Source organism: Argentina anserina, chromosome 6 (genome assembly GCF_933775445.1).
Source record: "Argentina anserina chromosome 6, drPotAnse1.1, whole genome shotgun sequence".
NCBI classification, from domain to species: Eukaryota; Viridiplantae; Streptophyta; class Magnoliopsida; order Rosales; family Rosaceae; genus Argentina; species Argentina anserina.
The window spans coordinates 13,239,463-13,264,415 of record NC_065877.1 but is presented as its reverse complement, the minus strand read 5'-3'; the positions used below and the strand labels follow the sequence as shown (position 1 = coordinate 13,264,415).

At 38.8% G+C, this 24,953-nt stretch overlaps 1 protein-coding gene and 1 pseudogene across 1 annotated transcript; one reads left to right on the top strand and one right to left on the bottom strand.

Annotated features, from left to right (window-relative positions):
- Nucleotides 1-9,639: 9,639 nt before the first annotated feature.
- On the bottom strand, nt 9,640-13,064 carry LOC126799401 (amino acid transporter ANT1). The gene is made up of 4 exons (XM_050526602.1): nt 12,882-13,064; nt 12,545-12,779; nt 11,560-12,207; nt 9,640-10,279 (listed from the first exon to the last, which is right to left on the bottom strand). The coding sequence occupies exons 2-4, from the start codon at nt 12,755-12,757 to the stop codon at nt 9,911-9,913; spliced, it is 1,230 nt and encodes a 409-aa protein (XP_050382559.1). The 5' UTR covers nt 12,758-12,779; nt 12,882-13,064; the 3' UTR covers nt 9,640-9,910.
- A 5,492-nt stretch (nt 13,065-18,556) lies between these two features.
- On the top strand, nt 18,557-19,037 carry LOC126799374 (V-type proton ATPase 16 kDa proteolipid subunit-like; annotated as a pseudogene).
- Nucleotides 19,038-24,953: the final 5,916 nt, after the last annotated feature.

Below are 24,953 nucleotides of genomic sequence, written 5' to 3'. Positions count from 1 at the left end.
GTCCCTCCTCTCCTCATTCCTCTATAAAAGGCATGGCCTCCCTTGATATTTGGCATCACCATTCTCTCACAATCACAGCCGAATTACTGCCCAAAAATATCCAGAAAATTCAAGCCAAAATCTTCATCCATCTCCATCTTTGCCGTGCCATCCTCTTGCCTCTTCCACCACCGAATTCATCTTCCTTCAAGGTTTCTAATGTGTGATTCATCCATGGCTTGTAATTTTTCTTTTTATTTTCTGTAATTTTCGAATTCTATGAAGGATTTATTGGATATTATTTTCGGTTCCATATATGAAGAATATAAATTCAGACTTCTTTGGTTTTATGTTTTGATTGTATGAACTCTTGAATATGTGTTTATGCCGTGTATAATAGCTAAGGGCAGTAGGTTTTCGAAATTTATTTAGGTTTTATTTCAATTTATTCCTTGAATTTGTACATCTAAATCAATGCTTGAGGAAGCCAAGACCATGGTTCTCCTAAGGTTGCGATTTAATTCACCAAAGTGTTCATTGATTGAATATGCGCTTCGTGTTTCAATTATTGATACTTGTTTAGGGTTGTGATAGTTTTAGGAATTTGCATGTTTAATTAAGATGAGTGACGTCATGCTTGCTTACATGTCTCTAATTCGACTTAATGTGCTTATGTGCTACCTTGTTGTTTAACTAGAACGCTTCGTTATGTTGAACTCTTTTTAGCATATGTTTAGAATTGAACGTTTCGTTGATTCTAAATATTTAAGAAGTCTTAACGATTAGATGAACCGTTTCGGACTCTAATTAGAATTGGAATTGAAATGGACTTAGAAATAATCGAAAATACTTGCTGCCTATATGTTGTTCTATGCGTGTCATACATGTTTCTTGAGTAGAATTCGTGTTTTGGTTATGTGATGAGTGGTAGATCAATTGTATATAAGTAATTTAGGATTTATTTTAAGTAGTAGTTTTAGAATCCAACTCAAATCTCCCAATAACATGATAAGTTTTGAGGCCCTTTTGATTTTCCGGACTGAACGATCCCTGCTTATTCTATACTAACGATGATGTTTTTCAGGGTATTTTATATACGTTCTAACAAAACGATCTATCAGTGCTTGCCTATTGTAATTTGCAACGCCGAAACATATAGGTTGTTCATGTACGGCCGAGTTCGGTGCTATGAAATTGTACAAGACGCCGTACTCATGTTCAAATTCTTTGAGACGTAGTGTTGTCGTTCCATTAATGGACAACAAACATGATTGCTCACAAATAGCCGTGTTGTTACCATCAGAGGTTACTAGTACCATGTTCACAAGGACGAAGTACAAAGCCTCTCTTCTGCCTTCGCCGAACAAACCAAATTGGAGAGGAAAATGAGAACGTACACAATCCGCAGAGCATGAAAACAATTGATTTCCAGAAATGGGTTCAATTAAAGCAATACAAAAGGGTCTTGACGAAAGCTAAAATGAATATAAATGCAATTGTCATGAACTTTGCTTCCTTCGTTGAAGCGGTGGACGTGCTCACTCAAAATGTTCAAGACCATCAATTAAGCACAAAGCATGACTCCGAGGAGCTTACAAGAGTTGATATATGTGTTAGTCCACTACAAAGTTATGTGGCTCTTCTAAATGAAATTTTGAAAGTATGGCAACAGGTCACATGCTTGCATGCTAAAGTTAACCATATGTGAATAACTATATGTGCGCAGGTTACTTGTGTGCAAGGCAAACATTGAAATACAAGCTTTGAAAGTGGAAATTGATTGTTAAGGGCATATAGGCCTCCTTTTAAATTTGAGCTCTCTGTCAACACGCAAATTAAAACAGTAGAATGAATTCGAGAGAATAACTGTAATTTTATTGATAGATATGAAGCCTTATATATATGCATTACATCAAGGATTCCGATGAATCTGGGATAAAATATTATTCATGAACTAGTTAAGCTATACAAATTAGGACAAGATATACTAAGAATATCTAGGAGATAATTCTCCTTCAACACTTCCTCCTTGTATCGCGATCTTAATGTGACATAGTGCAATACTGTTGCCTCGGTAAAAACCTTGCCAAGCAAAACAAAAACCTCTTGGGTAAAATAAAAGTCTTGGAGAAAGGACAAAAATAACAACGCACTAACTACAAATGATCAATGCATGTGGTGTAGACTCCCCCTAATGTCTACAAAACTGTTTTCCCTGATCTTTAACTCAATCTTGGAGCTTGGATAAACGACGCAAACCAATGCGTTTCACATGCTTCACAAATATAGATTTTGATTGTGACTTTGTAAACAAATGAGCCACATTATCCTCAGAACGAATATGATTAATTTGGATATTCAACATCTCATGTTGTTGCTAATTGTATAAGAACTTTGACGAAATATGTTTTGTGAGTAATGATTGCTCGAAGCCAAATACACTTTTCACTGCTTCATACAATGCTATAATCTCAGAATAATTCGAGGAAGTAGCAACAAGGGTTTGCTAGGTTGATCTCCAAGAAATCGCCATATTCCTAATGGTAAAAACATAACCAGTTTGAGAGCATCCTTTGTGTGGATCCGAACGGTATCTAGCATATGCGAAACTTATCAACTCATCATTAGAAGTTGCAGGAAAGGAGAAATTTTCGTTCACGTGCTGAGAACTAGCAACGAAGACGACGACATAACCGTGTCCAGCTTTCCGGGCGGCGACAGTGGTGACTCGGTCACTTACCGGCCTGACATCTCAGTCTAAACCTACCGGAATAACACTTCTCTTGTCAGAATACTGATAATATAACCCCATGTCAATGGAACCCTGGAAATATCTGAAGATGTTCTTAATACCATTCCAATGACGAATAGTTGGTGTAGAACTAAACTTTGCAACAAGTTCACTGAGAATGTGATGTCTGGACGAGTACACTGAGCTAAAGAAGGCAAATCTCCTATAGCACTCAAATATGGATATTCAGAACCAAGAATGTCTTCATCGTCCTCTTTCGGAGAGAATGGATCTTTCTTGGTATCCAGACTTCTTACGACCATGGGAGTACTAGCAGGTTGCATGACTTTGTCCATACAGAAGTGCTTGAGCATCTTTCGGACATATGCAGACTAATGTACAAGGATTCCACCAACTCTATGCTCAATTTCCAAACCTAAGCAAAACCGAGTCTTTCTCATGTCTTTCATCTCAAATTCTACCTTCAAGTAGCTTATCGTCTCACAAATCTCATTCAGAGATCCTATGATACTCATGTCATCGACATAGACAACTACTATAGCAAAACAAAAACTATTACATTTGATAAATACGCAAGGGCACAGTTCATCGTTCTTGTATCCCTTCCAAATCAGGTACACGCTCAAACATGTATACCACATTCTACCGGGTACTTAAAGTCCCTCATGAACCTTAATGTATATTTATGTATCTAGATCCCCATAAAGATGTGCGGTCACCACATCTAACATCTGCATGTCTAGCTTTTCAGAAACCACTAGACTTATCAGATATCAGAAGGTAATGATATCCATAACTGGAGAATACGTCTCCTCATAGTCAACTCTAGGGTGCTGAGAGAATCCTTGAGCAATGAGTCATGCTTTATACCGCAAGACTTCGCCTTTCTCATTCATTTTTCGAACAAAAACTCATTTATATTCAACAGGCTTAACATTTGGCGGTATTTCAACAACCAGACTGAAAACTTGCCTATTATTTAGTAAGTCTAGTTTCGTCTGGATTGTTTCCTTCCATTTCGGTCAATCTACTCTTTGTCGACATTCTTCAACTGATGCGATTCCATGTCATTATCGTCAATAATTTCCTGAGCGACGAAATAAGCAAACACATCATCAATTAGCATGGAATCCATATACATGACTTCTTGAGCATTTAACTCGCTCAATGAGATTTCTTTGCTCTATGATATCAACAATGAGTCTAAAGCGTCTCCCAGATTATCAAGAGTTGATTCATGGAGATAACTATAATCAAAGACAATTTGGAAGCTCGATTTATTAGAGTCTATGATGAGTGGATCGGTTTGTGCCTTGACTTTAGCTCTTTTCTTGGCTGTGAGTCAATGGAACCATTCGGCCTCCCTTTCCTCTTAGAAGGGGCCGAGACTGTTGCCATGCCTCCACCTAGGGTAGGCTCGGCCGAGCCTTGCCCTGGTACGACATCATCTTGCCTGAATTTCGGGACTTCTAACCTCATAGGACGGTTTGTAGCAGATATACTTAATTTCATTACTTTTGCAATATCCGTAAAGGCGTCAGGCATTGAATCTGCTACCTTATTTGACTACAAAATATGTTGCACTTCAATCTCATAATGAGATGTGCGGGGATCATAATGAGACATAATGGGGGCGATCCACATCAGTTCTCGACGTTTATCTGGAATAAGTATGTTCTTATCTCCCCATAAATGCAAGAAGTGTGTCTTGTTAAAGTGACAATATGCAAATCTAGTAGTAAATAGATCTCATGACTAAGGGTCACTATAGCGAATAATCGTTGGAGAGTTATATCCAACATAAATTGTCAATCGTATATGTGGACCCATTTTCTTATACAATGGAGGCGTAATAGGCACATATACCGCTCAACCAAATGTGCGTAAATGTGAAATATCAGACTCATATTCAATTACCAACTGGTACGCACTAACATGTTGTTTTCAGTGGGTCTGAAACGAATAAGTACTGTTGCATGCAATATTGCATAACCCCAGGTAGTTATAGGCAAGTTACTATGCATAACATTAGCCCTAGTTATAAGCTATAACTGCTTAATTGCAACTACTGCTAATCCATTCTGAGAATAGACATGAGGTACATGATGTTCTATATCCATCCTTATTGACATGCAATAATCATCAAATGTCTTCAAAGTAAATTCACATGTATTATCCAGTCTAATAGACTTAATTGGATGGTTATAGTGGTGAGCCCTGAGCTTAATGATTTTGAGCAAGGAGCTTGGGAAATGCAGCATTGCGTGTGGACAATAGATCGACATGTGACTAGCGAGTTGATGCATCCACCAGAATTTTAAAGTATTTAAATGGTCCGCACTCTGGTGTTATAGGTCCACATATATCACCTTTGATCCTTTGTAAGAATGGTATGTTTTGTGTATTATTAAGTGCAAAGGAAGGCTTTGCCTACATCTTTGTAAATGCACAAGCTTTGCAAAACAATTGGTGGACATTAGAGATCGCGGTAAATGTATCGCATATCTCCATGGGATCCGTAACGACCTTAAGAGGCCATGGGAGAGCATCGACATGCCTTGGGCTCTGGATAGGAAGCCGTGCCACTGCCATGCTACCATCTTCTATGACGTTTGGGATTCCCACATGCTTGTTGGCTTTGAAAAATGGATGACCGTGTGAAATTTTGAGTATACAGATCATCATATCATGTCCGGGATGGCCCAAGCGCTCATGTCATAGCTTGTAAGCGTTAGAATTGCAGAAAGACTTACTAACTGCATTAGATTCAATAGGACTTAATGTGGTACGTCGCATTAGAGGTAACATAGAGATATTCAATTTTGTTCCCAACTTTGGTGTTCAGTGATAATCGTTGATACGAATATCCTTAAAACTGAGCAAGGTTCGGTTTTCCTCTGGTACATAAAGTGCATTTCTGAATTTTACATGGGTACCATTAGGTAGTAAGAACTCTGCTACACCGTGCCTATGGATCAATTAATCCATCCCAATGAAACAAATTACAGAGGATTTGTAAGGCACAAATTTCATAAAAAATTGCTTATCCCGCAAAAATGTGTGGAAAGTCCCACAATCTCCTAAGCACTCGATCTCGCCGGATGACATCTACAAGTAAATTGTAAAATTTAGTTAGTCTTTGAAAAAAACAGAGCGAACATTCTCTAATGAAAGAGATGAATGTAAATAGTACGGGTCAAAACATGTTGTGATCCCTTAAATGTGCACAACGATATCATAGAAACTTAAAAGAATCACATGAGAAGCTTGAGTGGGTGCCAAAGGGTAAGCATAATTCTATGTGATCCATAAACTAGGATCGGCATAAGACAATGAATACTTTTGCATGGCCGTGCATGAGAGGCTGCGAGAGAGGCTGTGCAGGCCTGTAGGGGAATGTGCAAGGGTTGTGGGGAAGCCGTGCAGGTGCTGTGAGGGAGACATCCAGGGGGACAGCAAGGGCTCGGCAGCGCAGGCTGCATGGGGTTTGCATGGCCGTGGGGAGGCCTGTAGGGTTGCGGGGTAGGGCAGCGAGGCAGGGGCTGTGCAGGGCATCTGCATGGCAGTGGGGCAGCTACAGGTGTAATACCCGAGATTTTTTAATCTCATTTAACCGACATATTAAGCTGAACTAATCGATATTTGTCGATTAACGTAGTTTAATACGTTGTTATTAAACTACACGTCGTCATGAGCGTTTCTGATGTTCTATTTTGTTTTTCTGACTTTAACAAATTATTTTCTTGTGTTTTAAAACGTTTTCACTCAAGTTGTTTTATGCTACTTAACTTCCGCCATCAGATTAACATCGTCGAAGATCTACCGGTGGATTAATTTTCATCACCTATTTTGGGCTAATTGTTCTAGGCTTGAGAAAGCATTTTTCCTTCTTTTTAGCTCAAGACCTGAGCCCAAATCCTTGGCCCAGTTACCTTTCATTTTAATCATGCCAACTCAACTCTCTTCATTTTCATTTCGACAACACAGAGAACTCACCTATGTTCTCTTTCGTCTTCCCACCGAGCCACCACTCTCTCCACCGTCAAGCCTATTTTGTCACCGTTCCGGCGAAAATCAACCATGCAACAACATCTTCGGATGCCTCTCTTTGTGATCTACATCGCCATGTCCATCGATTACACAAACTCCCTTGGTTTCTGTCAATTCGAATTAGAGGCAGTGATTTCAAATTGGAGATTTTCCGACGGATGTTAGAGCTACAACAAGCTTTTCTAGTTTCTTTTGGTACGTAGAATCATCCTTTCAAAGACCCAGTCCAATTCTCTTTTCAATTTCATCATTTGAGACCTAATCTAAATTTCCTTTTCTGTGGTAACGACTATAGTAGTTCTACCTCGCTTGATCAAAGTGGTAATCAAAGTGGCCGGTGAATCACAAATTACTCCGGCCATCACCATACACTAACAATTAGAGAATATAAGCATATTAGGGTTCTTTAAAGTGGTTCAGGACACCCCGATTTTATGACATACAAAAAAGAAGAGGAAAAAGGACTCTGATTTCTTATATATAAAAAAAAAAGACTCTGACGTGTTTACTTCACGGGAATGAAAATGTATTTCACGAATCGATTCCATTCCAGTGTTTACTTGCACGAGTGAATGAAAATTGTGATGGGATCCACCTTCTAAATCCGGAATGGATTCTGGGATAAACCCAGATTTGTATTCTGAATGGGGGAGATCAGAATCGAAGGAAATTTGAAGAATGGATTTGTGGTGGGGCTCATCTTCCAAACTTAAAAATATCCTCATATTTTTAACAAATTACAAACCTACCCAACTCCAAACTACCTAACTCCAAGGATAATTTAGTAATTAAGCTAGATTTAATTCCAACTCATTATTTTAAGTAAACAACAACAATCGTAATTAGTTTCATTCTTATTCCTCCTATATTATTCCATTCAATTTCTCATTCCTTTCAATTCAATTTCAGATGAATTCTATTCAAAGCAAATAAATGTGCGATGATTTAATTGATAAGTACTCTGATGTGGGATTTGAATCCCAAATCTGATGTGAGCATTGATCAAATCATATTGGAGGGAGAGGAGATAGCCGAACAATTTTTTATCAAATCAACAAGTTTGGAATGATTCAACCCAACCAAAAGGACTAAAACAAAATTTTAACTCCTTCACCCCATATGACCATAGTGGCCGATGAATTATGCATACAATTAACTGAATTAAGAGAGTACAATTTTTTTAAGGGAATGAATTAACTTCATTTAGCATTAAGTCATGTACAACCACAAGGATCAAATACAAGAGGTGACATGTCACATCTCATAAAACATAAACCTAAGCAAAGTAAATAAATGCACAAAAACACACTTATTATACCAATCAAAATCTAAAAAAAAAAAGGTCCAAACAAGTTGACAAATTAGAAATGAAATTGCAAAGTAAATATATAACTCCTCAAACACTAAGTTCCGATAAATCCATCAACCGATTTGGGCCTAAGACATCAATTGCATACTCTAACGGAAGAATGGTCGAAAACCTAGCAATTTGAGGAGGATCTTTCCCCAAGAAGTTCAAAATCAAACCAAACCCACATAAAAGAAAGAAGAATGGAATCATAAAGCCTAGCCCGTCAAGCATAATAGCCCAAAAGGCCAAAGCCTAAAAACCCACATCTCCCTCACTTTCATTGAAGGATCTAGTTGGATCCGAACTCCCTAGATTTTCCACCACCACCTCAATATGGCGACTAAGCTAACTTGAAAGCCATGAGACCTAGCAAACAAACTCGAGAAAGTCGTTGCCGTTAAAGGTCCACAGGGGATAAGAAGCTAAAACAACAAAACACTAACCAACAAAGGCCCAAATCGATCACCAAACTCACACAGTCGCGCCCAAGCTCTCCTCCGGCGAAATCTCTAAACCTTGAGAAGCCCGAAACCTCCTAAAGGAATGCTACTACCAAAACGATTCAACGATATTGCCTCAGAAACCAAGCCGCCTCCATTAAAATCCGATTCGGTTACCTTAACACCAATGGAAGCAAACATCTCCGACACCCGAATACTAGCACCACCTTGTCACTACCTGCGGGAAATCGCTAGCAATCTCCGACGCCAAGGCGTCCTAGAGCGGGAGGAGCTGATGCCACCTCTGTGCTTCAAAAAACCTAGGCTTCTAGGGTTCAGAACGTTTGCTCTAGGAAAATTGGAGCGTTTGAGTTAGGTCTCTAGGAAGAAGATTGGAGCGTTTGATATCAAATCTTTGTTATATATTGGTGTCAAGTAGCGACATTATTGGCAATAAGATATACGGCTGAACTGATCCCAAAAATCAACTTGATGTTCAAGACAGAGCTATCGATAGTCTGTTTATTCCATTCCACTTGCATTTCCGTTGTGTAATCTATACCTAAAACTGAATAGGGTGGTGATGAATCATGTCAAGGTGGGTGAGGAGTGAGAGAAGTAGGCCCTTGAAGCATCCAAATCTTTCTATCACCTGAAATTCTTGGCAAAAAGCCAAGCCTACTCTCCAATATGGGTTCTGCTAAGTTGCAAAGTAAGAATTCGATATGTATCAAATGTGTTGTCGCCAATTGATAGCAGATCCTGATACGTTCAAGTGTTTCTAGGATAAATTATGGCATATTTGATCAGAAACGAGGTGTATACCAAACAAATCAGACCAAAACAGGAATGAGACTCGTACTGGAAATCATCGGATGATGCTGGATGTGAGATTACATTCAAATGTCAAGAACTGTGCTCTAGTTTTATTTTTTGCTTAATATGAATCAGATCGTGACACTCCCCTTGTATATAAACCTAGTTCATCACTCAACTCTCCATCTCTGTATCCACCCCTTACAAACAATCAGACACAATTATGAAGACAAAGATAAAAGCAAGGCATATCAAACTGAGCAGACATGAAATTTGCGGGGGTGGGGGGTGAAGACCCTGCCCACATCTATAACAAAAACCTCTGAAATCCATATTTCCCTAGCACTCCAGTAATAATGAAACAGGTACAATAATGGAAGAACTGTGCTACATGTAATTTATAGATACATATCGAGTACAGTTTCTTTTGAAAATCGTCTCCTCCGACTCTTTCTATTCATCTGTGTAAAGCATTAATTCGTCAAAGGCTGCAACAACATCTGAGTGTGTTAAGTGATCAGTTCATATACCGACAATGGCATTGTAGGCACCATATACGGCAAAAAGTACTCCACACAGTAAAATGAAGAAATCCAAGGTTTTCTGCCAGAACTGTAGGGAAGAACCAAATAACTGTAAATGAAATATAGCTGGCAATACAAATGATATCAGTGCACATACTGTGCTTCCCACAAGTGAGGCAAACACTGCAAATCCCGGCACACATGAGGCAGCGATAGCCAACACCATCACCACTATTGCTCGACTCATGAATACTCCAAATTTTCCCATTCTTGTGGATGAATCTTTGGTTATGTTTCCCTCTATGATCTCATTTATTGGGTGGAGCATGATTGGGAATGTAAATACTAAACCCAAGCACAAGCCAATCTGTTGCCAGACAAAGAAAAGTTCAGCAAAACTAGGACCCTATTATTTAACTTTGTTTTTTTTCTTGGTCCGACTATAATCTATATCTTTCTATAGTTTCTTAGAGTAAAATAAAGGACCAGGTGTTTTAAAAATAAAAATAAATGGAAACTGATTTCTGTACTAACAGTATGGCAATATAATATTACTTAGAAACTTGAAAAATGTATTAATTTCAATTTACTATCCTGAACTTTAGGTCTTTTATCAGGTGTGTCAATTTTCTTTTCTTTTAGTCATGTATACCCTTAAAGTTTAAAAAAAACTTTCACAACCGGATAAAATTTTAAATTTGAGCCTACGATGACGTCAATATCTAGATGTGAATGAGAGAATGATGACCCATCGTTCAGTTTATGACCTTTTATGGAGCACAAAAACATCTTATAGACATCTACCTCATTATTTTGATGGCATAAGTTTGAAGGAAATTTGAAGATTTTTATAAGTCTGATTGAAATTCAAAAATACAAGGGCACACATGATTGAAATTAAAAAAAATAGACACCTGATAAAAAACCTAAAATTTAGGATAGTAAACTGAAATTAAATCGTTGAAAAATTCAATACAAAACTACTACACATCAAGCAAATTTGTAATCATATTTTCTTTAGAATAGCACTGAAGACAACAGTTGGCTGTCGTGCAGAAAAGAGACACCAGAAGTGATTCAGCTTTCTACAGGACTGGAATAGTTTGACCAAACGGCTAAAGGAAGGTGCAATAAACCCATATAGTGTGAAATACACATAGGTACTGCAACTTTTTGGCCACGTCTTTTTATCAGATATATATGATATGCTTGTAACTATACAATCTGCTTACCAAAAGGTGCTTGTTAACAATACTCAAGTATTAATACAATGACAGACAAGTCAAAGTACGATTAAAGTACAAAACAGTGCCTATTATTAAACTTAAAACATGTACTAGGACAAAGTAAAGATAGCACACCTCTGGTCAAATTTTGCCTAGTGAAAATTTGCATACATTAATTCATGTATCAAGTGCAAAATTTATAGGGACATATTCATTTATTAATCCAGGCATAGTTCAAGTGTTAATGCAAATAAAAATGTGGTTCTAAAGTTCTCAAATTCCTCCTTATATGATGTATTAGAACATAAAAATTCAACAAGATACCCTTCTCATAGAAAGAGCGTAGGCAAGTAAAAGTGCAAGAACAGAGTTCAAATATGAACCACAGTTTGATATAGAATGCTGAATGTTGGTATATTACCTGAACGGCTATGGAAGACCAATCTTGAGGGAGATTGAGAGTGATTATCTCTTTTGTTTGATCACCAAAAGCCATGTATCCAAAGAATCCAAATAAAGCATAGACAATGCTTATCCCTGTGAAAGCCTGAGCAAGCAATCTTGGGAACTGGCTTTTATCTTTCATAGAGGCTTCCAAAGCCAATGTCATCCCAAACCCCTCAAAACAAAACACTGCCACACCTCCTGCAAATGGCAATCCTCCTATATTTGAGGTGATTGCTGTCCTATCCCTAAAGGAAAATTCACCCTCTACTGCTTGCTGTATGTCTTCCTTCACCACAATTGCCATAGCCAACAAATTGCAGATGGCAGCAAAGATACTGAAGGGTGCTAAAGCAGATAAACTACCAATCCAAGATAACCCAATTTCCACCGGTACTATCAAAAATATGCAAGAATTAACCGAGAGTCCATGACCATTGAATATAGACGAAACATTTTGTCCGACAAACACAAGATACGCTACAGCACCACCGCATTGAGCAATCAAAATCAAACATTCGGTCAGATATCGACCAGTCTTTCCCATGCATTCATACCCCAAATCGCCATAAGACTTTGTAATTACTGAATCTTCCTCTGATGCAAATTTCTCCCTACATTGCACCTACTCATTACACCACAAAAAGATCAAACTTCAGCACTAACTAAAAAATATTATAAAAAAGAAGCAAACAAGACATGATTCTGTTTCACCTATAAAAAAAAGGTAGTCTACCAAGTTCCACAAGCAAATAATTATCTTTGGAAAACATATATGGTGTATTGCAATTGTAACACTTGTCTAACATCTTATATAGCTTCAACAACATGCTATAGCAACAGATAGTATCACTTAAATCTAGCACAGTCATAGTATCATCACAACTTAAAAAATCTCAATTTCTAATGAAATGTATGAAGAAAATAAAAGAGAGAAGCAAAGCAACTGAAAATGAACTCACAAGGAGGAGCATGCAGTAGTAGGTACAGAGACCGGTGACAACGACGCCGAGCGAGCCAGCGAGCCAACCAGCTATTCTCAAAGCATAAGGAAGTCCCAACACTCCAGTCCCAACAACCGAGACGATTATGTTTCCAAGCGTTTGACCCCTAGAAGCCCCCACAGCCTTTTCCAGCAGAGGAACCCCCGCCGCGCTTTGTTTACCGCCCGCCATTGATTTCAGTATTCCCCTGACCCTGAAAAGGAGTGAGACCCAAAATTATGGATGCCTAAATATGCTTCTGCAAGAAAGATAGAATCTTTGGTTCGGAATCGACCAGAACAACAAGGAATCTTACAAAAGGTTGTGGTGGGTGTCAGAGAATGACAAAGTGTATATATTATAACTTAAGGGTAGAGTTTCTGGGTTGGATTTGCTTCTTTCTTTGCTGTACTATGTAGGTAACAAATCTGAAGCTAGTTATGATTGTTATGGAAGTGGAGGAACATAGGCACGGGGTGGAGTCGTGAAACAAACACAAAATGAGGTTGGTTCAGTCAAGATTTGACTGCACATGAGTCATGAACCACCGCCAGTCTGGGATGGTTCTGTTTTGGCGCGTGGCACTATGTTTGGCCGGCTGGGCCTCTCTCTATAAGATAATACGAAACTGGGGATCATGTAAAAAAAAAACTTGGGATCATGTACTTCAAAAAGATTTTACGATGGTCTTTTTTGCACATAGCGAAGCTATATCACTTGCATACTCTACGTTGTCGAAATGGTAAGAGTTTTGGTGTTGTGAGTGTCTCTGATATTCGGATTTGAATCCCTTAATTAAAATTATATCTCAATTTATTTTTAATGGCCTGAGGACGAAGCATTCTTATAACATCCAAAAATATCTCAAATCTATCTACTCAGACGAATAGCTTGAGTTTAAAATATTTAGATTTTTTTTGAAACAGTGATCAGATCTCTTGTACACTATTGGTAGAAATTCTAAACATAAGAAATCAGAACCGGGAGCCCAGAAAATTTCTTCAAAACAGTCGATGTCAGTAACAGAAGTAGATGTGTTTTTCCCTAGATCAATCACTTGTAATGGGCTCAGACACAGTGGTAGTTTAACAACATACAATAACAACTAAAAATGAGGATTAAGTTTCACGTTTTACAACGATTATTCCTAATATCTAATAGAAAAAGTACATCTACATTCAAACTATCATCACAGTACCTTGATTGAAAGTAATAGAGTAAATTTCTTCTATAATACCTGACGTATGACTAGTTGGACACTTTATTACCTAATGTTTTGAAGAGGATAATTTGATACCTAAAGTTCAATTTTATAGGACATTTTGATAATTATGTTTACTAATGGGAGGGTAAATAGACATTAAAATATACATTTACAAATATATAAAAAAAATATGAGTTTTATGTGTTCATTATCCTCAAATCTTAATCGTTTTTATGCGTTTAAGTTAATATTTTTGGGTCATGTTGATAACATAAGTCAATTTTATGTTTATAAAATTCAATTGTCTCACAAAACTACTCCGCGAGACTATATTTAACTAACCAAAAGTATTTCCGTTGTAATTAAATCACAAATTTTAGATTTTCTAAACAAAAATTCAATTTTCACCTTCAATTAAAGCTTAAAATTATTTTCTCACAAATGATACAAAAATGATGAATACCAAGGTGATAGAAGTTAGCTTGAAACCCAAAAATTCTGTTAGTATTTTTTTTGATAAATAATATGAAAATGTCAATTTTACTTTCTATATTTAACAAAGAAGTAAACATAAATACTAAAGTGTCACATAAAATATAACTTCATATATTAAGTTGTTATTTTTGAAACATTAGGTACTAAAGTGTCTAATTAGCCATATCTCAAGTACCATAAAAAGAATTCACCATTTATGTAAGTAAAGTTACATCATAAAGAAATGTTTAAAATGATATTGCCAGTCTTATTCTCTTTAACTTTTTTTTAATAGATGTTAACAGTTAATAATAATAATAATAATAATTGAAGGTACTAGACCTAGAGCTAACCCTTTGCACAAATTCTTCTAATTCTAGTCGAATGGATGCACCAAATTTTATGATCTAGCTGTGACCACACAAGTTTTCATATATCCCAATTTCGGTAGCATTTTATATACTGTTCACTGTGGCTAGAGGCTTATCAATAGAAAGATAATAATCGGTTCCAGTACTTTTTCTTTGACACTCTTCTACGAAGAGTTGACGCATTTTTTTTAAATCCTGGGTCATGATATATTAAGCTCAACAAGCAGTATAAGAGACAACTCACCTGAAAGCCGATAATAAGATAATTCTCTTAAGATTTCCTTCCAAATTTAATCTATGCAACTAGACTCAAAAACTTAAAGTACACAGATTTTCTAAATCAAGGAAGTGTAAATCAAGGAAGTGCCAGAACATATATGTGCTAGAAAAATTAGAGGCCCCTACACCTTTCGTGTGTTCTACCATTTGAGTGAAAGCAGAAATTGTCGGTCAATCCCACACTATTAACTTTTTCTTTCCTCAAATGCACCAAACGGAAAACCCAACACCTCTAACCTGGATTGCAGCCGGATGAGATTTTTCTTACTCTGGGGATAATCTCTGATCAGCGTCCATACTTTGATTTGCATTCTTAATTCATCTCAATAATAGGATGGATGGCAAAATCAGTATATGGCATAAATCAGTTTCAATCTCGGCCGAACTGCATTTGCACTCATATTCTTGAACTTTTACATGTCTGAAACTTTGTGAAAGCTTTCCTAAGAAGAATCCTGATAAAGTGTTCCAGCCCAGAGATCTTCTTGCGGTTCTGGATCATTGCGGAGTTTATAGTGTCAAACTGTCGATAAGACCGCTCAGGGTATTTTTCTTGTGCAAGGATCTGTCACTTGATGTCTTTGCCATCACCTGTGAAATTAACATTTTCATCAGATCAAAAACTATGAGCATATTCCTAAAGGCAAGTGCAAGCAGACAAATAGGACACATGTCATAAGTAATATTGATGCAGATCATAACTTCACATACAATTTGGAATATCTTTAGCTTTTAAAATTCAACCGCAATACGGTTAATTTACCACAAAACAAGTACAGATGTAAGTTTGACATTATGCATACATTTTTCTATAGAAAATGAACTAATTTATACGTATTACTTTCTTAATAGGAGGAGGTTTAATGCATGTTTTATTTCGTATTTGCAATATTGCTAGTTTTGAATCTGTATGGGGGTGATTCTCCGGTGGAGGAGGTTCCCTTATTCGATCTGGTTACGTGGGTAGCACTCCATGGTTTGCCAACAAATCTTCGGTACAAGGAGGCCCTGCTGTGTATTGGAGAGTCTCTAGGTCGAGTGGAGAATTGGGATCGGTCTGCCTTGTTCCGAAGGGAGGACGAGCATAGGGTTTTGATTCACTTTGATGTTAGGGACCAAGTGAGATCTTGGATCTTGTTTGAGGCGTCTCAGTCTCTCAAATCTGAATTATCCCCAATTTTCAAAAAGTTCAAGGGTTTATGTCGGCATTGTGGTTTGTTTCAACATGATGAGCTTGGCTGTGATGAGTTTTTCATTCATGAAAGGCCAGACCTAATGCAGGGACCACCTCTAAATATTGTTGGGCTCTCGTTATAGTCTGATAGTCCTCCGATGAAGATTGTGTATATGGCCGAACCGGAGCTAAGCTTGGTACTTCCTCCTGGATTACCGATGGCATCATTTGCACCAGGGACTAATATGTCGGTGTAACAAGTTGAGAAGGTTTCAATGCATGATGATGAGAGGGTCGTACTGGGTTGTGAGCATGTGTCAGACATTACAAATGGTCTTTCATTGGTGCAAGTTGACTCCGAAGCTCCTTTGAAGGAGAATGTTGTTGATCCAAGGCTGTTTGTTGGCTCCTAAGAAGCACGGATACGGACACGAGTGTCCGTATTGGATACAATACGATACGTTGACACGTCAAATAAATTTTTTTGAACACGGACACGTGATGGACACGTTAATTTTAATTATATTTAAATTATTTAATATATAAATATCTATTTATATCTATATATATAAACAATATTATTGTAGGATATTATTGTAATTTACAACACAATAACCTAATGCTATCATTGAACTGATAAGCCGTCTTGGAGGAGGAGAGTTGAGCTTTTACCTCCGATTCTTATGAGTGAGGATATTATCAAAGAAAAGCTGCTTCTGTGATCAAACCCCTTAAAAAAACCCTATATCGTCATCCACCAAGTTCTCAGAAACTCACATCTCAAATTCAAATCAACTTCAAATTCCCCCTTCATTGAACCAATCCCCTCATAGTCTGCTTGGACACCAAAGATTTTGGATGTGGAATTTGTGGTGTTGGTTTGGGCGGCGCCAGAGGCACAGAAAATGGAGCCAATGAACTCGACAATTGAAAGAAACGCACGGTCTTGACAGTCTTCTCTTCGCCGGCCGCACCAAACTGAAACCTTTCTTCTTGTTGGGCTCCGACGTCGTCACCACCAGCGGCTAATGGTCCATCACCACCCACACAGATTTCGCACTCACATGGTTCTGCATCTTCGGCACCATGGATCTCGATCTCCCTAGCTCAAGTTTGGAGGCAATCTCCGTCTCTCGTAATGTCCGTCGACCAGATCAAAGAAATTTCTGGGGAAACCACATCCTTCTCTGCTCATTCGCGTGTCTGGTCGCGTGTCCATTTAGGAGACACACGTATCGACACCGTGTCCAAATTTAGTATGCGTGTCCTGGCGTATCCTGGAGTATCCGAGCGTGTCCGTATCCGTGTCCGTGTCGGACACGCAATACGCGGACAAATAGCCGTGTCCGTGCATCATAGGTTGGCTCCTAAGTCTCTTTGGGGGTTGTGGGGCCCATAATATTCAAGTCGGTGGCACCTGTGATCAATTTTCTCAAGCGTCATACTACCACGGAGTTCCGCTGCCCTTGGAAGAGGTATTTACATTCCAATGTTATTTTTATGGAAGAGAACATGTCTATGGTGGTGCAGCACAAAAATGGGAAGCTTTTTGTTTCTCCTAAAGCTAAACGTAAACCTTGTCACCCTAAAGGTAGTACTAATAAACATAAGGCTGCCAGAGAGCTAGTTATGGATGGAACTGGGACTTCTGAAGGTTTTGGTAGGAAGCTGCAAAGAAAAAGAAGACCATGGTCAGTGCTTCTGTGAAGGCTAAATTGGCGGAACTTGTGGAAAGTCTAATGGAAGTAGGGGACAAGGACTTAGTGGTTGTCGCCTATGATGAAAACCCAGCAGAGAATGAGAGAGCTCCTTGTGATGTATCTGCATAATTTAAATCGTGTCGCAGTGATATAATGGTGTGGTTGTTAAAATTTATTCACATCTTCTACATCATTTGTATCTTGTTAGTTTTATGTTTCATGACCATGAAAAGATGAGTGAATCTTGGCTCTTATTGGCTAGCTTTACCTAGGCATAGCTAGTTGTTGGCTAGTGTTCTTAGGGATAATTCGTTTTATTTGAGTCAGAAGATGTAGCTTTTTTTGTCGGTATTCGAGTGTGTTGTCTTGGTTCTGCCTACTGAAATATAAATGAGTTGATATTTTGACTAAAAAAAATGCATGTTTTTTTTTAATATCGAATACACATAACGCAAAACATGGTTCAAATATGAGACTCAGTTTATAGACCAACATTCGAGCTAGTTATCACCCGCGCGACTCCTAGCCGGAGCATTCTGTTATGCCCCCTACCTCCAGGAGTCCAAACAAATTTTTAATACGTGTCAAACACTCGCCGGACGAAGTATGAGTAGTGTAACTAACCTCATTAACTTGCAGAGGTTATGAAAAAAGGCAAATGTCGTGCATGTGAATACGTGATTTGGTAAACTGAAATGGGGGTAAGTTCGAGGTAACCCCGACTTTGACTTAAAATCAGTTTGTTGATTTCCAATTCTGAACCAAAATCTCACATTGGAGCGCACAAAAATGGCATCCGCCACCTTCAGCGGAGACTGCACCCTTCTTGGGCTTCCTCAGCACCACCGCTTCCCTAGTCTTCTCCTGTATGGCAGCGGCATACGAGATGGTAAAGAGCGGCGTCGGCATGGCGTCGATGGGAGTGATGAAGCCGAAGCTGGTGATGAAGTCGATTGTGCTGGTAGTTATGGCCTGAGTGTTGGGGATTTATGGTTTGATCATTAGTATTGGGATTAATCCTAAGACTAAGTCTTCTTATCTTTTTGACGGCTATGCGCATCTCTCTTCGGGTCTTGCTTGCGGCTTCGTTGATCTCTTTGCCCGAATGGCCATCAAGATCGTTGGTGATGCCAGTCTAACTAATGTAAAACATCCAAAGCTTTTTGTTGAAATGATTTTGATTCTCATCTTCGCTGAAGTGTTGACTTTGTATGGTTTAATTGTTGGGATCATCCTTTCATCCCGAGCAGGGCAATCCGGAGCAGATTAGAGGTACCGTTTGTGCATGCTTCTTTTGTAGGATTTGATGTAGATCACCTGAGTTTTCATCAAGTTTTTAATTCGGATGAAGATAAATGGGTTTTTGATCCCACCTCATGTTCACGTGCGACATAAGACGTGCTTTGGTTAAATGCAGTGAAATTCACAAGAGAAGTTTTACGTAGAATTTCACATAAATTGACGTTGTTTGCCAAAAAGAGTTGGGCTCTTGGAGGTCGGGCTTGTCACAATGCCTTTGAGAGCATAAAGAAATACTTGGTGAAGCCTCTTATCCTTTACATTGCTGCTCAGGAAAGATCACTTAGAGCCCTTCTCACCCAAGAAAAAGAGGAGAAGAAAGAGAAAGCCTTGTACTACTTGAGTCGGACTCTCATTGGACCTGAGTGGAATTATCCACTGATAGAGAAAATGTGTCTTGCACTCGTCTTCTCCATTCAAACGTTGAGGGCACGAGTGGATCCAGTTAAGTTCGTGTTGTCTAAACCAGTTCTAACATGACGTATGGCTAAGTGGGCACTACTATTAAATCAATACAACATCATTTATGTACCTGCTAAAATGGTAAAAAGATAAGTTTTGGCTGACTTCTTTGCGGACCACCCTATTCCAGCAGATTGGGAAATCTCAGATGACTTGCCAGACGAAGAGGTCTTTCTTGCAGAGGTCCTCCCTACTTGGAAGATGTTTTTCGATGGGTCGTCTAGGGTAGACGGAGCAGGTGCAGGTGTTATCTTTGTCTCTCTACAAAAACATATATTGCCTTATGCCTTCACTCTTGGGAAATCGTGCTCCAACAATGTTGTATAGTACCAAGCATTGATCATGGGATTGCAAACAACATTAGAGATGAAAATTCATAGTCTTGAAGTATATGGAGACTCGAAATTGGTGATTGATCAGCTACTAACTAATTACGAAGTCAAGAAAGAAGACTTAGTGCCTTATTTTCGACACGCCACACAATTCTTAAAGGGTTTTGATGCCGTTACTCTCATGCATGTGCCTCGGAAAGAGAATCAAATGGCGGATGCATTGGCAAACTTGGCAGCAACATTAGCATTGACTGGAGATGAAATTGTGGACCTTCCAATTTGCCAACGATGGGTCATGGCGACGAAACCTTCACCCTAATGTCTAAGTTCTCATGTGGTCTTAGTTTATGCTATCGACGTTGAAGATTGAGACATCTTTTTATCGACTATCTTGAGCATAACAAGCTCCCCGAAGATCCGAAGCAACGTAGAGTATCAAATGGAGAGCACCACACTTCCTCTACCACAAGGAGACTTTATATCGAAAGTCATTTGATGGATTACTCCTTAGGTGCTTGGGAAAAGATGAAGCGATGAGACGTCTAGGGTATTATTGGCCATCCATGGTTAGAGATTGTATGGAGTATGTACAAAAGTGTGAAGCTTGTCAATTCCACGCTAACTTCATCCACCAGCCACCAGAGCCATTGCATCCAACAATTGCTTCGCACCCGTTTGATGTTTGGGGAATGGATGCTATTAGACCCATCACTCCGAAATCATCGGCTGGTCATATGTATATTTTGGCAGCCACAAATTCTTTATGAAAGTGGGCAGACGCGATACATTTAAAGATATAATGCTACTTCATTACGGGAAGCCTCATTCAATGATATGGTATACCTCGATGTATCATTAGGGATAATGCTAAGTACTTCTCAAACACCGCAACTGAAAAGTAAAGTGAGAAATACCACTTCAAGTTTCATTTCTCATCAATGTACAACGCTCCAGTAAATGGGTTAGCGGAAGCATTCAATAAGACGCTTTACAACATTTTGAAGAAAACTGTTAGCAAGAAACATAGATATTGGCATGAGAAATTGGGTGAAACTCTTTGGGTGTGTAGAACGGCGTATCGGACAGCCACAAATGCTACACTATATTCTCTCGTCTATGGCATAGATGTCGTGCTGCCATTAGAGAAGGAGATTCCATCTTTGAGAATTGATTTGCAAGAAGGTCTCACAAATGAAGAAAATATCAAATTACGTCTTCAAGAGTTAGAAGCCTTGGACGAGAGGAGGCTTGATGCATAACAGCACTTAAAATGCTACCAAGCTCGGATGTCACATGCCTTCAATAAAAGTGTTCGACCTCGATCATTTCAGGTTGGTAACTTGGTTCTCGCTGTTCACATACCCATCATCATGACAAACAAGACCAGCTCCAAATTCAAGTCAAAATGGGATGGCCCTTACGTCGTGAGCGGAGTATACACCAATGGAGCTTACAAAATTATGGCAGAAGATGGTTTGAGGATCGGTCCCATTAACGAGAAATTCTTGAAGAAGTACCATGCTTGAAGACGTTAAAATATGCTCCTTGCCTACACGAGCCTAAACTGCACAAGGCAAAAAAAAAAAATAAGTCCGTTGAGTTGAAACTCGAAAGGGCGGCTCAAGCAAAAAAGAACAAAGAACAAAGAATAACAATCTTGAGTTCGGTCACACCAAAATAAAAATAAGGTTTTGTCCATCAAATGATAAAGAAAAGTTCTTATTCCATTGATAATAAGTTGAATGTCAACATTGACTTATTACAAGATAATTAAAGAAAAGACAAATAAATAGCTAAAAAAAAGAGTCTGGTTCATTCAAGTCATCTGTTACATCCTGGTCAGACCCTTGAAGCTGCTACGGTGTTCTTCAAAAATGTCTCGCAACTTCTTTGCTTCCTCAATCTCTTCAGCAGTCAATTCTGGTTCTCTCGGATTTTGAGTTTCTTCTTTACTAGGTCAGCAAGTTTTGCATCGTGAAGAAGAAGGTCTGCATCCAATGAGTTCAACATATGTTCAAGCTTATGTTGTTCCTTCTCCAAGTTCTCAAGGGACTCAACTGCAGACTGGCGTTGATCGAAAGCATTAGGCCGAACTTCTTGGGCTGTTGCAATTTCAGACTCCGTCTCTGCCAAATTTTAGGCACTTGTGCCCAATGCACTCTTGTGTGAGCATGCAAGTTTTGCTGAGTTGTATTGGGTAGCACTTGTCATCAACTGGTATAGTTTGCTTTTTATCGGTGACGGGTTAATTCCATAATGGCGAAGTTCATCTGTTAGCATGTTAAACTCGTCCTTTTGATAAATAATCATCTTCAAAGGATATTTCGCTATCAGACATTCTATTTGTTCGCAAACTTCAGTAGCTACTCCCATGCGGATGTTATGGAGCCTTTGATTTGCATCCACTATCTCAACGCAACACACAAAAGCTTTAGGTAATAGTGTTTTACTCGAAGGCTTTGAATTGCCCATCATCACAGCCAAACCTGCATACATGAGGGATAAGTCAAAAAGCATAGATAATTGAAGAGATATATAAGAAAATTATATATGAATATATTCATATGTACCTCTTGGGACAACTGGTTGCAGTTCACTTTTCTTCTTCCATACTTCTTTTTTTGGGAGAGAATTAACTATGTGCTCTTCAAAAGGAAACTGTGTTCCATCACCAGAGCAGACTTCATCGAAAGAACCAATCTCCTCAATCTGGAAGAAATAAAATCACATCAAGTCAGTAATAAAAAGTGAGAGAAAGAAATCAAGGTGATAGGTGAGATTTGATGTGATATCCACACCATGGACAAAACATGCATCACTGCAAAAAAAAAATCATCCTAGGTGTGCATTAAAAGTGCACTAATCCAAAAGGAAAGGTGATCCATAGACAAAGAAAAGAAAACGTCTTCCTGATGTATGGGTTCATGATGTATGGCTTTTTAAGTCAAACTTGTAATAAACAAATAATAACTGGATACCAAATATCCTAGCCAAATTATCGAATGTGATCAACTGAACATGATAAAGACAGAACAAGTACAAAGTAAAATAAATAAAAGTAAATTGTGGGTTTACCTCAATATATGCCGGCACGGGTTTCGAAGGACCAGCAATGTCGTTCAGAAAGTTACTACCTAGATCAAATTCGGCATTGGGATTGTAGTAAACAGAACCAAGACCAGCTTTGTTCTTGTTTTGGCGTTTGAAGTGCACGTCATTGTGGTTGATGCTGTTGTTTTCACTGCGCCTTCTTGAAGTGGTAATAGTCGCCTTCAACTTGAGGCGAGGATCTACATAGTCACCAATTTCTTCCAACATTGGAGGAAGTGGGGCCCGATGATTATCAATTGGGAGCAATTCTTCAATAGAAGACGTATGAGGAGTAGTCTTGTGTCCAACTTTGCAAGAAATCACATGTTGGCAAGGAAGCGCCACACGGTTGTCTTCTTTAGCTTTTGGAGGCCCTTGTTGCGCAATATTGATGACAATTATTTTCCTGGGCTTCTTTGGTGCATAGCAATACACTTTGGACCACCATTCAATGTAGTTTTGGGTAACCATGCACTTTGTGACGTCATTTTTCATGGGTAAAGTTGCTTCATTATTTGTATGTAGTTTTGTCAAACTATCCCAATACGAATATGTCCAAGCTAAACCGACAAGTCGACGGTTTTGTTTTTGAAACTTCCTGGAACATCTTGAATGTAGCCGAATTGTCTGCTAAATCGATGAGGACTATAAGGTTCGACTGCTCTCCAACTAGCTTGTCTGAAGGACACATATCCGGAACGAAGACTAATGAGGTAAGCAAAGTCTACATAATCGGCCTCATTGGTGTCAACGATCACTTTGCGCACATTTAGTACTCTAGCTAGTCTGTCCATTATCACATTGTTGCATGCAGTAAATAAGGTGCGGGCATGCTCATCCTCGAAATGTTTTGCAGAAAATTCCCCTGAAAAATGAACCATCAAGCGCATGGAGCTTTCTAGAAGGCGAGAGCAGAAGTGGGTACCGAAATACTTGCCCAACCACCCATACAAGTAATGAAAGCGAAGCGCAGCTCGACAACCTCCTAGATCGACAAAGACAAATATAACATTCAAACCCTGATATATATTCGCCAATACGGGAACCGCCAGACAGTAGCGTTGGCCTCGAGACATTCCGTAAGCAATCTTGAAGACTCCTGGGCGAATAAAACCTGTATCATTCTTAGGAAATACGAACAAACAAAGCCAACACGCATAGAAGGCAGATAGGTAAACAGATTTCATGTTTGCTTCTTCTATGCCTAGATCCTTAAATGGTAAAAGGTTTTCTGGAGTTCTTTGATGAATCTCTAAAATGACACTAGATAGATTTTGAGCATTAGTAGGTGCATCCCTCTTATTTCGTGTACTCTTAATGGGAGGCCTCTTATATTTCATCTTGCCTCTATACCAGTACTATATCCATGTGGTTATCTTCACCTTGCCACGCTCTCCCTTGGACAGCTTGTGATAAGCAAGAAACAAATAGCGGCAACTCTTGGGAATGCGATGCTCGCCTTCTTTACTTTTTCTAGAAAACTCATCTATAGGTGGAACGATTTCGTCATAGAACCTTCCAAGGATAGGCATGCCTCCAATATGTTCGAGGTCCCAAAGAGATATAAACATTTCCCCTTGCGATATATGTAGAGTGTTTGTTGTAGGGCAACAGTACCCATAAAAAGCTCGTACAATAGGAGCAACACGATCATAGCTGAATAGTGACGCAAACACTGCTCGATAAAGGCCCGTCTTCTGGATATGGTCTTTGTTTCGGCTCAATACGTCTTCTACCCATTCCTAATAGCATTATGTATAGATAAAGCCACCGGTAGTTTAGAGCCCACTCCACCGCATAAAGTTGTTGGACACAGAATCGTTGAGAAGCTTGAATGGTGCCTGAGGGGCATTCTAGTCGTGATGTGCAGACCTAAGCATCAAAACGTATGAACTTCGTTTCTCATTGCTTGACTTGGGAGGATGGAAGCTAGATATTTGACGATTCGTCGTGTAAGTCCATTGAGAGATCGGAGTTTGGTTGTCATAGGGTGGTGCTTCAAC

What these genes read in the sequence shown, in the direction of transcription:
- LOC126799401 (XM_050526602.1), bottom strand. Translation starts at nt 12,757, where the DNA reads ATGGCGGGCGGTAAACAAAGCGCGGCGGGGGTTCCTCTGCTGGAAAAG. An exon ending in ACTACTGCATGCTCCTCCTT is followed by an intron (nt 12,208 to 12,544) that starts GTGAGTTCATTT and finishes TGTAATGAGTAG; the next exon opens with GTGCAATGTAGGGAGAAATT. An exon ending in GGTCTTCCATAGCCGTTCAG is followed by an intron (nt 10,280 to 11,559) that starts GTAATATACCAA and finishes GTCTGGCAACAG; the next exon opens with ATTGGCTTGTGCTTGGGTTT.